Source organism: Pongo pygmaeus, chromosome 1 (assembly GCF_028885625.2).
Source record: "Pongo pygmaeus isolate AG05252 chromosome 1, NHGRI_mPonPyg2-v2.0_pri, whole genome shotgun sequence".
Taxonomy (NCBI): domain Eukaryota; kingdom Metazoa; phylum Chordata; class Mammalia; order Primates; family Hominidae; genus Pongo; species Pongo pygmaeus.
Genome location: NC_072373.2, coordinates 77,986,763 through 78,003,218, shown reverse-complemented (window position 1 = coordinate 78,003,218; position 16,456 = coordinate 77,986,763). Strand labels below are relative to the sequence as shown.

The window sequence follows — 16,456 nt, the reverse complement described above, 5'->3', positions numbered from 1 at the left end:
AATAAGAAAACAGGAAAAGGAAGGAGTTTGAAGGGAGGTTATAAATATTCATCATAGGCTACATAAACTTATATCATTGTAAGCTTGGTATTTACTTGCCTGCTATATGACAAAACTGCTAAGATACGCACCCTCTTAAAATGCACACAGTTTAAGGGTGAGAGGCATTATTGTATTGATGCTAAAAAATTATCGTGAGCTCAATCAGCAGCCTGTGTTTGATACTGATGTTTCCCATTGAGTTTTATAAAGGAACTCAGTCTTCAGGCTTAAAACTAGTTTTGCCTTTCTTAGTCTGCCTATGTGAGAGCCTTGAAATCTCCCTAGAATAAGCCACAAAAAGTGTCCTCAACTCCATAGATTTGTGTTTTGTTTCAGGTTACGTGGGGGTGGTAAACAGAAGCCAGAAGGACATAGATGGGAAGAAGGACATAAAGGCAGCCATGCTGGCAGAGAGGAAGTTTTTCCTTTCCCACCCGGCTTACAGACATATCGCTGACCGAATGGGAACCCCACACCTGCAGAAGGTCCTTAATCAGGTAAAAATGTTCTTTCAAGCAACAAGAACTATTATGAAATATGTAAGTGGGTGCTGGAATTCATATTTATTATTTTTAAGTTTATTTTTTTTTCAAAACAAGACATGCAGCTCAATGATAGGGATTTTAAAAATGAGTATTAGTACCTCAGATTTACACTATTACCATTCTCAGTGAATAGAACTCACCTTCCTATTATTGCAACAACAATTCTCAAAGCAGAAACACATACCTATTTAGGAACAGTGAACAGGGATATACATTTTAGCATATATTCATTTGTAATATGTAGTTATCTTGAGAAGTTAAATTTTTATAGCTTTGAAAATTTGATCTCTTGGGATCTGTTTTTGAAGCACCAGTCTGTAATGGCTAGGTTACACTTTCTGTTAAATTTTTTTTATGGCTTTGTTTAGAATTGATTTGTTTCTTAATTTAAAATATTCAGAATCACAAATCCTAATTAAATAATCATTGATTTCCACTCATCTAAGATGCTTTTCTAGATAACCCCTTTTCCCACAATAATTTAGAATTGGACCTTCTGCCTACCCCGTTCCATGCACTATGCACACATTTCTTCCATAAATCCTCAGTGCTCTTACTTGATTACAGATATTCCTTCCCCTATTGGAGTTAAGTGTTATGACAGGCATCATTGTCATTGAATGCAGGGCCCCCTCCCTGAGTTTTGATGATATTGACTTAATGTGATTAGCAGCCTTTCTCACAAATATTCTTGTAAGTTATGCTTTAACTGTTACATACAAACTTAATCAGGCAATCAATCAATCAAGTAGATTTCTGATTCTTAGCTCCTGGAAAGTATCAATAGCTGTCACAATATGTGACATTATACCTGAACCATTTAGGCAAAACAACTGAGAAGAAATTTTAGAAAATAAAAAATTATGTTATAATTCCATTTTAAGAGATACAATACAGATTATTGTAAAGTTTATACTTTTTAATTAAGGATAAATATTTGGACACTAGAAAACATCACTATGATTGTATCATTTAAAAATATGAATATATTTTAGAGAAGGAGCATTGTTATGCAAGAATGCTAACACTCTACCAATATATTTTACACTGTCAAAACTCTCTTTAGAATACTGCTTTCACAGCTGTATTTGCCTACAAAAAATACAAATAAACTGAAAAAATCTCAGAGGAAACTCACTAATATGATTAGAAAGATAAAGCTGGAAATGAGTTAGGTTTTGAATACTGGAAAAATGGAAGGAGGTGGTTGACTATTAGGTTATTACAGGTGATCCTCAAGTTATGACACAATTGGATTCTTGTTGACTAAAAATTGAATGATTTTTTTTTTAACTGAAGATTTCTCCTTTCCTGGATAATCACTCTCTCTTTATTGCTTCAAGAATATTTATACTATGTTTGAAACTAAGATAATTCTATGGCTATGTATGTGTACCAGTACTTCTGATCCTGTGGGATAATTTATATGGAAAGTACTGGAAAATGACATGACATTATTGAAAAATTGAATGAAATTTTCACTGTCGGGGAAGGCAGAGAAAGAGGTAGTGAGTTGTATTAGCTGATATTGGAGATGCAGGCAGTGGCTGAATCCTGTAATGTTTCTAGACCAAATTGAGGATTTTGGCTCTTACCTAAGACCAATGAGGAGTCATTTAAAGTTCCTGAGTCGAGGAACAACAAGATCAGATCCATGGGTGAAAAAAGAATATGATATTGACAAGAAGACCAAGAGTAGACCAGTTAGGAGTAAAAGTGAGAAATTATGGGAATTTGGTTGTGGTAAGGGCCAGTGGAGAGGAAAAAAAGGGGCGGGTTTGAGAAATGTTCAGGAAAATTGAGGACTAGGTGGTAGATTAGAGCTGTTGGGTAATGGGAGAGGTGGAGTCAAGGTTACGTCTCAGGTTTCCAGATTTTTAGGAAGTCACCAAGACGAGGAACCCTGAAGGGAAGATCAAATACTTGATTTTGGACATGTTGAGCTTGAGATATCATTGACACATCCAAGAGGAGAAGTCAATCAGCTGGTCAAATATGCATGCCACAGCAAAGATAAGTCTTGTTTGGAGACAACATCTTACAGCTGTAGGTATTTGGATGTTTACTGAAGTCAGGATGGAATGAGATTCCCTTAAGAGAGAACAGAGAGTAAACAAAAAAGAGGCCTTGGACTCAGATTTGAGGAATTTCAATAATTACTGTTCTGGCAAAGAGGGTGAATTGTCCAAGGAAATAGAGAAGATACATCCAGAATGGATAGCAGAAAAATGAGAGGAGCTGGAGTCATGGAAGCCAGGGGAAGAAGTGTTTTAGAAAGCCACAGTATTGCTTTGCTCTGGAGATGTCTGAGAAGCAAAAGGTGGAAATCAGGTATTTTTATTATTTACCAGTTCACATGGCAATCAGCTGGTTGCTGGTTTCTTGTGGTTGCTGGTTCTGTTAGATTTGGGTCCTTGTCTCTTGTGACGTTGCTATCGGGAATGCTGTCCTCTCAGCTCTTTTGTTGCCTGCTTCATAGTTAGAACAGCAACGCATGCCAGGGTGCTAACAACAATTTATCACTGCGAGCAAGGGGGTAATACAGTTATAAACTATTGACAAATAACTCTAGATTTATTTAATAAATATATTCAGGTAACCTCAGATAAACATAAAGATGACTTAAAATAGTTTCTTCAGTCAATCTGGGTATATTAATTCTCCTTACTTCTAATATTTTTTCTTTTTTCTGCATTTCTAGGAAGTTTATATTCTTTTTATTGATTTCAAGTTCATCACTTAGGAAGTTCAAGATTATCTGTTTTTTCTTTTAATTCAGACTTTTCTTTAACTGCATTGTAATAGAAAGGCCGTAAGACATAAACAATCTGGGTTTTTATCTCACTTTTGTTCTTAATTAATCATGCACTCTTAGGCTCTTGGAGAAGTTTTCATTGTACTGAGCTTGAGGTGCCTGCTGATCTCAGTGGAAATGCCAAGTAGATGGTTATGTCAAGCCTTCAATAGCAGAGAGAGCTTTCCCTTACTCAGTCATGGAGTTGCACTGGGACCTAGAGATGGAAGTATGAGTAAGTTTCTGCCTCAGCTGAAGAATGTGGAGAAAATTAACAGCTGACAGGTGCCTCTGGCACCTTGGCTACCTGAGCTTCATCAGTGTGGTAAAAACCACTTAGTCCTGAGAATACTGGGCAGCACCTGTGATTCCTAGCTTCCTTCATTTCTATCACATTCTAACTTAAGTTTCCTTTCTACAAGGTAGGAGACCTGGTAAATCAATCCATGCTAAGGTGTTATTGGGCAGCCTCATTAGTAACATTAGCTGCATTTTCACAGGGTCTTCCTGGATTTAAAGAGATAGCTCAAGTGAGTGACTCTAAATGAAGGAATTTTGAGTATCTCTGAAGGGCAGTGGAGGAGGGAGTTGGTGTTTCTTCTCCCTATCTACGTAATAGTCAATCTCAAATGCAGACATAATGTTTGAAATTTTGAATTATTAGAAAAACAATGGAGGCGGATCTTTGTCTCATGAGTTAATCTTTAATCTGTGTATATGATTCAATCTTCAATCTGTGTGTATGATTTTGTTTTGTTTAGCAACTTACCAACCACATTCGGGATACCCTACCAAACTTCAGGAACAAACTACAGGGACAGTTGCTCTCCATAGAACACGAAGTAGAAGCCTACAAAAATTTCAAACCGGAAGACCCAACCAGGAAGACCAAAGCATTGCTGCAGTAGGTCACCTTTCCCTTCCTTGGCTCAGCATTTTAATCTAATTTCTTTAGTTTTCTATTGCGTTAGTCTATTTGTCATGTTGCTTCTTAGGTAGCGAGTAAACTATATGAGGGAATCTATATGATACACAATAACTCTTGAATTTTTATGCTTTGTTGAACAAGAATTATTGGTATTATTCTGTTATTATCAACTTACCAGTTGAGCATCCCCATGCCCATTTAAATTGTGTTTTTAAAACTGGATTAAGTGAGTAAAACCATTAGGGATGACCCAGCAGGAATTTTTGTCCCTTGTCTTAGAAGTGGGTAAATACAGATGAAAATATAATTTGTATTTTTCAGCTGTTTCTATGGATGTCAGTTGTACTTATTATCCTTTATTCCAATTATTTCATGTAAGTTATTTGTGTGCATTTTTCAGTGGAATGAGAACCAAGGATTTAATTAAAAAGTGCTAACAATAAGGCTGTAGTTTTTTTTTTTCCTTTTACATAATGATTTTAATGTAGTCCTTTGAAAGTGCAAAAGTGAAACTGCCAAGCATCTTTTCACCCCTTTGTGATCTTCCCATCTTATCTTTGGGTTACTAGAGTTATTCCTGTGGTGTCTTGGGGTAGGATAGCAGAGAATTGTTAGAGAATTCCTAGCTCTTTATATCTTACACTTTCTTCTCTCCCTCAAATCCTTCTGTCGCCATCAGTTCCTTTATCCTGTGCTGCCACTTGTGTCAAGTCCCTGTCAATGGGAAGGCTCCCCTGCCCAGCACACACTGCAGGATACCTGAGGTCTACCTCCGAAGATGATGTTTGGTACCTCTTATGGCGCACTTTTCTCCCCAGCAGCGTGGCAATCAAAGCATCCTTCAATTGGCATTTAAAGTGCACACTATAATTTCTTTCTTTTTGAGGAGATTCCCAAATGCTCAAATATTTAAATACAATATTAATTGCTTCATCCTATATTTCCTCATTAAAATATTATACAAAGGAAAGAGTTTTTTTTTCAGATATAACTCTTTCCTAATTTATTCTTTCTTTTCATTCTTGGGTTTTGTTGAGCTCTTGCAAAAACTCTTCAAGTTACAGAGAAAGCTATTTCTGTTTAGGCCCTAGGTCATTATCTTAATATCCAACTAAAACTATTCTGCTTGCAAATACCGGGTCTTGCCTCTGTGACTTTATTGGACTCAGATTACAGAACTTTTCACAGCTAGATTCTTGATTTGCAGAGGGCTGATTCAGCTCCTTCTTTATGGCCCTATTCTTTCTGACCTATTTCTTTTCTCTCTTCTATCCTTCCCCCCTGCCTTCCTTTCTCTGTTCTTCCTCCTTCCTCTAATCTCTTCATGCACTCAGTGTCTGGTTCTGTGAAATGAACGATAATAAGATTCTTGCCCTCAAGAAGTCCCAGTAGAGTAGGGAAAAACAGACATAAAAATTAACACAATTTAACACAATTAATTGTGTTAAAGCTAATAAATGCTATGTTTCTGTAAGTGTAAAATATTAAGGGAGCCCAGATGAGGAAGCAGTTACATGTGAGAAAGGATGTGAATTTGGAGAGAAAACAGAGGCCCTGAGGTAGGAGAGGACCTTGTCATGTGGAAGGAGGAGGGCAAGAGAATCATGAGAACTTTGGTAACATTTGTTCTAGGATTAGTAAATGGGCCAGGTGGCTGAGCTATAGGGTTTAAGGGAAGGAGCAGCTAGAGGTACACTTTCTGAAAAATTTTTCGTTTCAGTGTGTATGTCATACCTCTCCAGGTGTTTTTAAAAAATAAAATTAGCATATACATGAACATAACTAAATCCAATTACAGTCTAGCTTCTTTGGCCTAAATAATTTGCAGTTACTTTTCATTCATCCATGATTTTGATGGAAGGGAATGAAAAGATACAAGTTTTAGATAGTTTGAATTTTTTCCCTTTTAGATTTTGAATTTGAAAGTAGTTCCAGTATGTTTAAATTGGAGTTTATAAACCTGGAATCACAAATGAAAATAGTTGTTTTTTTTTTCCTGTTACTTTCTTTCTTTCTTTCTTTTAAGCAGCCAGTGTAAGGTAATTCATTCTTTCATGGGACAAATATTTATTAAATCTCCCAATTACGTTGAGCAGGGAAAGGTAAAGAAAACACACGGTCCTTGCCCTTAGGAGAGTGACTAATAGACATGGCAATGTTAATGTACTGTGCCAAATGCTCTGCAGGAAACACACTGAAGATGCAGAGGAGGGGCGATGAGGAGTGGTGCTGGATAGAGTCATGGATCATGAAAAGTTTCTGGGAAGAACCAATGCTTGAGCTGAGTCTTAAAGAACACGTAAAAATTAGTCAGGCAAAGCAGCAAGGGACAGAGAGAATGGTGTTCTGAGCACAAAGAAAAGTGTAAAAGCACAGGGACATGGTGCATTTGGGGAACTGCAATGGCTTCCTTATGGTTGGCTGGAAGGTGAGTGGGATGAGTGGTAAGAGATGGGGCTGAAGAGGCAGCCAAGGCCAGACCATAAAATACTGGGAGATGGGCTAAAGAGTTTTGATTGTATTATCAAATTGTGGGGATCCATTAAAAAACAAGGCTAGAGCTAGTTTAGAGGGGTCACAAATCTGTGTTATTCTGATAGGGTGAGGTCTGACTTTGACAAAGATAAACTCAAAAGCAGGATCATCATCTAGAGGAGCCTTCAGTGATGCTGGGAGGCATTGCTGAGAGCTAAACCAAGGCAGTGTCAGTAGGTGTGAGGAGGAAGAGCTCAACCAGCTGAACTGTCATGGAGGAGAAATTACCTACAACTGGTGGCTCCCTGCAACTGTTGGGTGAGGGAAAGGGAGGTATGCTGGATGCCCTAGATTCCCTGCCTGGGGTGGAGGTATCATCCACCATGAGGAGAGACTTGGGAATGCAGGAGGATCAGCAGGTTTGGGAGTGAAAGAAATTGAGAAGTTGTTTTAGGTGTGTTGAGTTCAAGGCAGCTAAGAGGAAATAAACATCCAGTACAGTTGAACATATGGGCCACTCACTCTTCTGAGAGTTATGGGCTAAAGCGGAAAGTGTGGAGAAACTATTTCTCAATAACCCTTGAAGCTATGGCAACCTTGAGATCACCTAGGGATGAATGTGAGGAGAGACTGAGGCTGTGACATTGGGGGAGTAATAGAGCTGGAGCAATTGGGACACTAGGTGGTTGTGATGTCATAGGAGTTCAGGTCCATTTGATTATTCTACATAAAGTTTAATTGATTAACTCTCTATTTCAAGTGTTCTTTAAATACCATTTTATGTCTGCAATCAAATGAACAGAAGGCATTGAAAGGCAACTATATTTAAATATTTATTCTAATTAAATGTCTAAAATCTTAATGATATGTATTTCATATAATCACACTGTGAGTGCTACATAGAGTGCAATGTTAACTTTGCCAGTAGGTGCCACTAAGAGCACCTGGAAAAGGATTCTAAGGACTAATCATAGGAAAAGAAAATGAAGAATGCAAAGGCTTATAACTTTGACTTGAATCTATTTCTCTTTAACAATTACAGGATGGTTCAGCAATTTGCTGTGGACTTTGAGAAGAGAATTGAAGGGTCAGGGGATCAAGTAGATACCCTGGAACTCTCAGGTGGTGCTAAAATCAATCGTATTTTTCATGAACGCTTTCCTTTTGAGATAGTAAAGGTTTGTGTCAAACGTAATTTTTTTCCTTAGTTTCACTTCACTTCCATATTCTGTTTTATACAACTTGATACAATATTGTGTGAGTGGTATAGAACTAACATAGTTCTTTGAACAAAACCTCCCTATTCAAGTAATGAAATTCAGGAGAGAAATATGTTCTTACTGATTATTCTGATTTTATTTAATGAGATTTAACTACATTTCAAACACAAATACTAATTGAGTTTCCTATGTTTGTTGTCTAATTAATTTAAAAATATTTCTTAAGCATGTACTAGGCACCAAATTTCTAGGTGCCAGTGATTAAGACAGAGAAGACCCTTGCTTGTCTAGTGGGGAAAGACAGAAAATTAACAAATAGACAAAATATGAAAATTTCAAATGTTTTTATGTAACATGATATGAGAGAGGGGATGAGTGAGCCACTTTTAATGGAATAATCAGGCAAATTCTGTCTGAGCAGGAGACATTTAAACTGTGCCCAGAATGGCATGAAGAGGTCAGCTGGGTAAAGATCTGGGGGAAAGGGGTTGTTCAAGGCAGAAGTAGCCACCTCGGGTAAGGCACTAAAATACGACAGGTGAAGAACAGATGTGGCTGATGAAGGAGAGGGGCATGAAATGAATTCAGAGAGGGAGGAAGTATCCAGTTCACACAAAGCTTTCTAAGTTGAGGTAAAGTCTTTATGCTTAACAATGGGAAGTTACAGGAGGGTTTTAAGCAGTAATGTGTCTTGATTTGTTGATGATTTTAGAAGAATAGTATACCTGCTGGATTGTAAAGAGCCAAGAGAGTGAGGAGAACAGTAGGCCAGACCAGGGGTGGATTCATTTTCTGTGGAGTCTAAAGCTTCTACAATTTTACAGGCCCCCTTGAAGAAGAATACAAAATTATAAACACACAGGCACAGGGTCTTGGAAGAGGTTTGTGCCAGGGGGAAATGCTGAGAATTAAACTTCTTTAGCTTTCCAGTAAAAGTGCCCCAGCAAGAAAGGATAGAGAGATGGGTGGCTTTGGGGTTTTGGAGATAAAGTTGCTAGGGCTTTGATTGAAATGGGGGAATGGAAGAAAGAGAAGTTTTGAGATGACTTCCAAGGTTTTGGCTTTCACAGCTGAGTGAGCGGTAGTGCCCATCAGATGAGGGAAATGGAGGAAAAGCTCTGTTTGTATGGAGAAGTGAATTAGGAGTTCTGTTTTGGATGTGCTAAGCGTAAAATGCCCAATAGGCAGTTGAGTAGTTTTAGGGACCATGCTACTCGTCTCAAACAGAAAGGCGAGTGCTTATGTCTTCGCATGGGAGGCAAATGGGTAAATAGATAATTTCATTAAAATGTGCTAAGTGATAAACTTCAGCAAAGGGTGCTATGGAAACACAGCCCACAGATATGAATCCCAGCTCAAGTGTGTAAGGGAGCCAGGCTTCTGAGCTGAGTTTGGAAGGATGAACAGCTAGTTAAGCAGGAAGAGGTAGGTTACAGGAGGGGGTGATCCAGACAGGAGAGGAATGATAAAGGCCCTGAGCTAAAGCCATCGGTTGTGGGTAGAGACCTAGAGCAATTAGTCATTCTGGGGCATAAACTGTGAGGGGGGGAAATGGACAGACAATGAAGCTGGAGAGGCCAAATCTCAGAAGTCAGGGCTGAACTCAATGTTCTTGGGCTATCCCTTCGAGGTCTAAGCTCTGTGACACTTTGATCCTACTTCCAAGTAGATTTATGGTACCTAGCGCTTCTGAGAAATATTTGTATAGTAATCTATCCTGTGTTGTCTTTTTAAAATATTACTAATTTTCTTTTACAAAGAGGCCTTTAACTCAAATGATTTAAGTGGCCAGGGACAAAAGAGAGCCATTGTTAATTTCAGGACATCTGTACTGCTACTGCACAGCAGGTGATACTCTCATTTATGCATTCTCCTGTGCCCTCAAATTTACCATATTCAGCAAAAGAATGAAGAATTATACATTTCAAATGAATGGCTAGATTTATGTCCAGAAGGCATTCTTATGCATAGCACTCCATATCTATAACAGAGTTAAAATCCACTGCCCCCAAACTCCCCAAAATCCCTAGTCCTTGAACTTTATATAAACAGATGTTTTGACCATCTGGGTTTAGGTTAGGAAAGACATGAGTATCCACCTACTAATAATGAAGTCAAGTTATTCTCATTCTGTAATGTTCAACAATATTATTCAAAGGAATTAAGTGTGATAACCACGGCTCATTTTGTATCTGCAGATGGAGTTCAATGAGAAAGAACTGCGAAGAGAAATAAGCTATGCAATCAAAAACATACATGGTATCAGGCAAGTGATTCACATTTTTCTGTTCAAGCTACCAAAAGAAAATTAATGTTTATAAATGGCTAGGAAACTCGTCTTTTCATCATTGAACACGGTAGAATACAGAAGTGGGAGTAAGAAGCAGGAAATCCTACTTTGGGGTTTAATGGTAACTTCCTGTATTGCTGTAGTCAGTTTTTTCCAAGTGAAAAAGCAAAAACATTTTCTGCACTTCCAGCCTGTGCTCTGCACAATAGGGGATTCACAGATTAGCAAGACCCCATTCTCCAGAGCCTTCATTTTTCATGAGGGAGGCCAGCCATGCTCATAATTAATCATTACTTACACCAGAGAAGGGACAAATTAATTCTGACTAGTGTTGTGGAGCAAGATTGGGAAAGATTAATGGAGGTAGTTACTTTCAGGTTTATCCTTGCCTGTGGAGAGGATGATTTCAACAGGCCAGGAGGTGTTGTGTGTGCACGTGTGCTTGTGCATGTGGGGGCATGCATATGAAGTGGGCAGCAGTGTGATGAGACAGGAGAGGATGGAAGGATGGAATGGAGGTTGTTGAGGCTGGGGGATAAAAGAAAGGGCTTTCCGGTGAAAGGGGTGGGATGACCAAAGGCAAAGAGGTGAGAAGGCACAGCATGTATCCATGGAGCCAAGAGTCATGCATATGCATTGGGACTGGCTTGAGGAATGCAGTCAGGAGAGCAGAGGGACCTGAGCTGGGTGGGGTTGGGGGTGGGGTAGAACTTGTGTTGAATTTCCCCTTGTTTAAAGTGAGATTATCCTAAATTACCTTCTGTCTTAGTCTGTTTGGACTGCTGTAACAAATGACCACAGAGTGGGTGGCTTATAAACAACAGAAATTTATTTCTCACAGTTCTGGAGTTTGAAAATCCTAGGTGAGGGCGTGAGCATGGTCGGGTTCTGGTGAGAACCCTTTTCCGGCCTGCACAGTGCTGTCTTCTCATTCTGTACTCATGTGGCAGAGAGAAAGCTAGTTAGCTCTCTGGCCTCTTCTTACAAGGGCACTAATCCCATTCATGAGGGTTCTGCCCTCATGATGTAATTACCTCCCAAAGGCCCCACCTCCTACTACCATCACATTGAAGGGTATGGTTTCACCATATGAAGTTTTAGGGGAACACATTCAGTTCACAACAATTTCTTTAAAGAACTATGATAAGAACAAATGATTTTAAAGCACATATTTCTTCATTTCACGTACAGAAGGCTAAACATAACTTAATGAGCGTATGTTGAATTGCAGTATCCTTAATTCAAGGAAATAAAACTTAGGTTGCCTAGTACATAGATTGCCTCATATGAAGGAGGTGGCCCCTGCCTGTTGTCATTTGTGGTTCAGCCTTCTGCCAAAGGGCCAAGTTGAGACTATGCTGGGAACAGACCCTGAGAAGGCAAAGCTTGACACTGAGTTTGCATGTGATGGGTGATTTTACAAAGGAGTTATGATGCTTGAGTTATTTATTGTTTTAAAATTTAGACAATCTGCTCCACAAATCTCAAATAGTATGGGCAGATATGAGTTTACAAAGTGAAGAGGAGAAAACACCTATAACCAAATCTAATGTTTCTTCTTTTACCATTGATAGGATTTCTAAACTCCCTATTCTGTTTCTTCTCCACCAAATCCAGAATACATTTGGTGTAGAAACTGTTTTGCTTTTTAGTTCGGCAGATCTGGTATTTGGACATGTTTATCTGATAAATGCAGTGGAACCAAATTACATTTTTTGGGGTCATACAGTATTTGAACTCAGCCAAATACAGTATTTTTACTTCACTTGTAAAACTCATTACCATATACAGCTTTTGTCAAATATAACTGCAAAATCTCAGTAATTCAGAATTGTCGATTTCTGATTTATTTGCCTACCAACAGGAGAGTGTTGGTGGTTATTATAAATTTGCCTGTAAGATGATAAGAAATGCACAATGTCCTGAGCATAAGACACACTCATGGTATGCTTATTTAGGCCTTTAAATATATACTTGGTTTGACAATTTTTTTCGCATTTGATTCTATTGGCTATTTGAATGGTAGAAGCCCTCTTTGCCCATGAAGGACTTGATGGAAGAGATGCTTTGTTTCTCTTCATTGTTTTGTTAACACCAAATGCTGACTATGAGCAAGGGAGGGAGACAGTCCTTATGGAGCAAATCAAGATAAATAGGGTAACAACTCTCCCTACTGTGTATCCTGCAATGTGAAATAGAATGCTGGGCTTCCAAGAAGGAAGGTCTCAGCAGCAAGACTGGGGAAAGACTGGAACTATAAGTGCTTGCTTTGCATCTGGGCTTTAAAGCACAGGTGGGATTTGAATAGGCCAAAATTGTTAAGAGGGCAAAATGAACAACATAGACAAAGGCGAAGACATACAATATAAGCAAAGGCAAATTGACTGAAACATAGGGTATGCGAAAGGTGAGGAGAAAAATAACTGTGAAGAAAGATTAGAGTCAAACAGTGGAAAAATTTTAATATTGTGCTAAAGAGTTTGGATTTGATTCTGTACCTCATTCAGAGAAATTACCATTATAATATAGTATGATTACTACAGTTATCATACTGTAGCATGGGGTGCTAAGCAAATGGTAAGAAAGGGTGTCAAGTCAAGATAGTACAAGGGAAATGTTGAAAAGATTTTCCAAAAGAGGTACCATAGAATTCAGTTGCAGGAAGAGAAGTTAACTAAATAAGAATAGGTGAGGAGGGGAGGGAAGAGGGCCTAGGAGTGGGGAGGATCCAGTGCCAAAGCTTGGAGCCTGCCAGCCTTCAGTCATGGCCAAGGTTCAGAGTTCAAAGGCCCCTGTTATTGTAGCTTCTCTCTACTGACCTTTTGTTTAAATTTGAGTAATCATTTTTCACTTTTTATGAAACACATATACACATGCACATGTATATATCTGCTTTCCTGAGCTCCTGTTCAGCATGAGAAAAGCATTATTATAACACCAGTTTGAATTAATTAGAGCCCAAAGGAAGACACTTATTATTTTGGTTATCATTTGTTATTTTTGTAAATTCATTATTTAGGCATCTTGAAATATTAAAATTAATTCATAACTCCCCTTACTGTCTTATACTCCCAGTACCCCAGGACCTCAGATTGGGAACTATCAGGCTCACAGTAATATAGCTGTCCTGGAATGGACAAATTGTATAATCTAGAAACTCTACTATTTTAGTGTATAAAAAGTGAAGCTCACTTGCTGTTCCACAAAGGGCAAGGAATTGATTTTGGAATCTTTTAGAAATAGGAATCTAAATTGAGAACACCATTTCTATTGTAGCATTTCTTTTTATTGCTGTGAAACAGTGAGGTAAGACAAATTACAGTTAAATATTAGTTAAAGGTCACATGATGTGCCATATAAACATTTTGGGCACTATGTAACTTTTAAACTTGGTCTATTACATGCTTAATTTAAATGGAATGTTAATTTAAACATTTTTCAAAAGATTTTTGAATATTACTCAATTAAAAAAATCTCATGGGCTGCTTGCTTTCTTACCTTCAGGACAGGGTTGTTTACTCCAGACATGGCATTTGAAGCGATAGTCAAGAAACAGATTGTAAAATTGAAAGGGCCTTCCTTGAAGAGTGTGGATCTGGTAATACAAGAATTGATCAACACTGTGAAGAAGTGTACCAAAAAAGTAAGTTTGAATTATTTAACTTTCCAGTACATGGCTTTGGTTTATCAACATTCCCTATTTCATTGCATGATTCTCTTTCCCTGACCCTCACTTTGTTATAGATGTTGTGTGTTTGCCTACAGGGAAGGGTTGTGGAAAGTACCGAGTGGGAATTGCTTTCATGAAGGGCAGACACACTGTCTTCTATCATTCCTAATATGGTGGTTTAGAAAGAGTATATTTCTTTGACTGATTTCCCCCATGTTGTCTTAAACAAATAAACATTATTTCCAAACTATTAGGCAAATGCCCTAAGCTTATTTTTCCTGTGGTGCATGGATGAGGGTAATTGTTAGAGAAGGAAATCACTGATAGTACGTATATCAATAAGAAAATTCTTCTAAATTGCAAATATGTATTCCACTTGAGCCTGGCTGTTCTGGGAAGGGGCAGCCTTGGGGTTTCAATGACCTAGATTGAAATCCTGGCTCTGATACTTTCTGTGTGATCTTGGGCTTAACCTCTCTAGTCTTGTTAATTTGTCTGTGAAATGAGGATGATGATGATAATAGTAATACCACCTTAGTGAGGATTAAACAAGATGATGCCTGAAACCTATGGGACACCTAACACACTGATTAACCATAATTTAAGTGCTCAGTAAATGGTGGTTGATCCATAAATTTCCATTTTAGCAGCAGTCAGTATTCTCTACCCTGAATATCTATTAAATCTATGCTGTAGAGTGCTGGGACAAGACTTCCCAAGTAGGAGGACTCCTCACTGAGGAATATGGAGAACATGTGCTGAATTCCTCGGTTCATGAAAAGAATATCTTGTATTGAAAAACACAAAAAGAGAATTAGTGATGGTATTTACAGTAGGGTAGGTCTAGCCCCCTGACAGTTAACACTCGTGCTTTTAATATTTCTTCAACCTATGGATAATTCTGTTTTTGTTAGTTTTGTTATCCTTCCCTTTATAAATGGTTACTAGCAGTTACCTTTCTGAAAAACCAGCGGGAAGAAAGAGAATGAGAGGGACAGAGAATGAGAATGAATATGAATATTAGTTCCCAGTTACCTGACAGAAAGGCTCAGGTAAAGAACAGATGTACATAGTAGAAGAGGCAAATGGGCTGAATTCCTAGATGTGAAGGCTAAAAGAAAAGCAGTAAATGGAACTAGCTTAGGACCCAGAGGTGACTGGGAGGTTCAGACCCCTTCTCTAGAGCTCCTAGTGCTCTTCTACCTCATTTCCTAAACTCCTGGTTTCTCTTCTCCAAAACAAGAAAGAGCCACAGGAGTTAAGGGACTGAGGGACAGAAAGAAGAATGCCCATGGAGTTGAAAAAATCAATCTTTCTACCGTCTCACCAATTGGAAACTTCAAGTCAGTTGCTAACACTCCTCATCCCTGCTGCCCTCACCTACTCTTCAGAATGCAACCTATTGTGTCCCTTGTACATTTAAAGCTCTCTTAATTGATCTCTCTACTGCCTTTCAAGATTAACTGATAGTGAGTTTCCTACTAACCCTAAGGATTGCCACTCTCAGCGCACAGATGTGTTTAGCCAGAGGCTTCTTTTTAGGTTGTCCATGTCTCTTACTCCCACCAATTAACCTGTCTTCTTTACAAGGGACAGTGTGCTGTGTTTGTTCCCAAATCCATTTAGCCAGTTGCACTTATTTTAATAATATACTTTAAATAAAGAGAGTAATTAAACTGACCCAATGCAAAAAAGACTTTGAGTTTTGTTTCTATGAAAACTAAACTGAATGCTGTGAGAAGACTTGATAAATGTTAGCTACAAAACTTTGCTATTGACTAGGTGTAGGCAAGGTAATGAAAAGAATGTGTGTGTGTGAGGAAGGGATTATAAAAATCTGGATAGGTTTGGCATTCAAATTATTTCACAAGTATCTTCAGGTTCTCCCTCCACTGTAAAGAAAGCAAAACTGGAAATCATAGATGAAGGATGTGGTTTATGTAAGACAGAAGATGCATAACTCCAATCAGCAGATCCATATGCAGAGAACAGATCTTGGCCTTACATCAAAAGATTGGCACATGTGTGGACATTTATGTTTTAAGTTATATAAAGTGTTTATGGTATGCATGAATCTTTTTTTTTTTTTATCATTTCCCATTTTATCCAACCTACTGGAAAGCCAACAGTCAGTTCTGATGGCATGGGATGAGACAGCTTGTTCCCAGACACTTTTTGGCTTCTATTCTTGCTCTCTACCCTTTCCATTATGCTCCTTGGATTGGTCTTCTATGCATTTTTACTATCTTCTCAAAACATTTTATAGTTTGCCTTAGTTAAACATAAAATCTAGCTTTTCCCCTGAGGTTACTATTTACCCTTTAGCTTTCTTCAGTGAAGGATATTTATTTCAGCCCAAACTGGAAAAATCTGAGGGCCTTTATTGGGTATGACATTTGCCATTTCTCCTTTTGTGGCTTCCAAAGATTATTCCTTCACCTTCTCATAGTCTTCCATTAAGGCCCAGGTGGTGCCAGCTGTAACTGTTCCTT

The 16,456-nt window shown here is 38.3% G+C and overlaps 1 protein-coding gene across 13 annotated transcripts in view; it reads left to right on the top strand.

Moving 5' to 3' along the window:
* Nucleotides 1–16,456, top strand: part of DNM3 (dynamin 3) — a 575,478-nt gene that overhangs the window by 197,252 nt on the left and 361,770 nt on the right. For all 13 annotated transcript variants that reach the window (XM_054456210.2, XM_054456187.1, XM_063648645.1 and 10 more), the window contains 5 exons: nucleotides 379–539; nucleotides 4,143–4,285; nucleotides 7,827–7,962; nucleotides 10,203–10,270; nucleotides 13,799–13,937. In XM_054456210.2, the coding sequence (XP_054312185.1) occupies nucleotides 379–539; nucleotides 4,143–4,285; nucleotides 7,827–7,962; nucleotides 10,203–10,270; nucleotides 13,799–13,937 (647 nt within the window). The remainder of the gene's footprint in view (nucleotides 1–378; nucleotides 540–4,142; nucleotides 4,286–7,826; nucleotides 7,963–10,202; nucleotides 10,271–13,798; nucleotides 13,938–16,456) is intronic.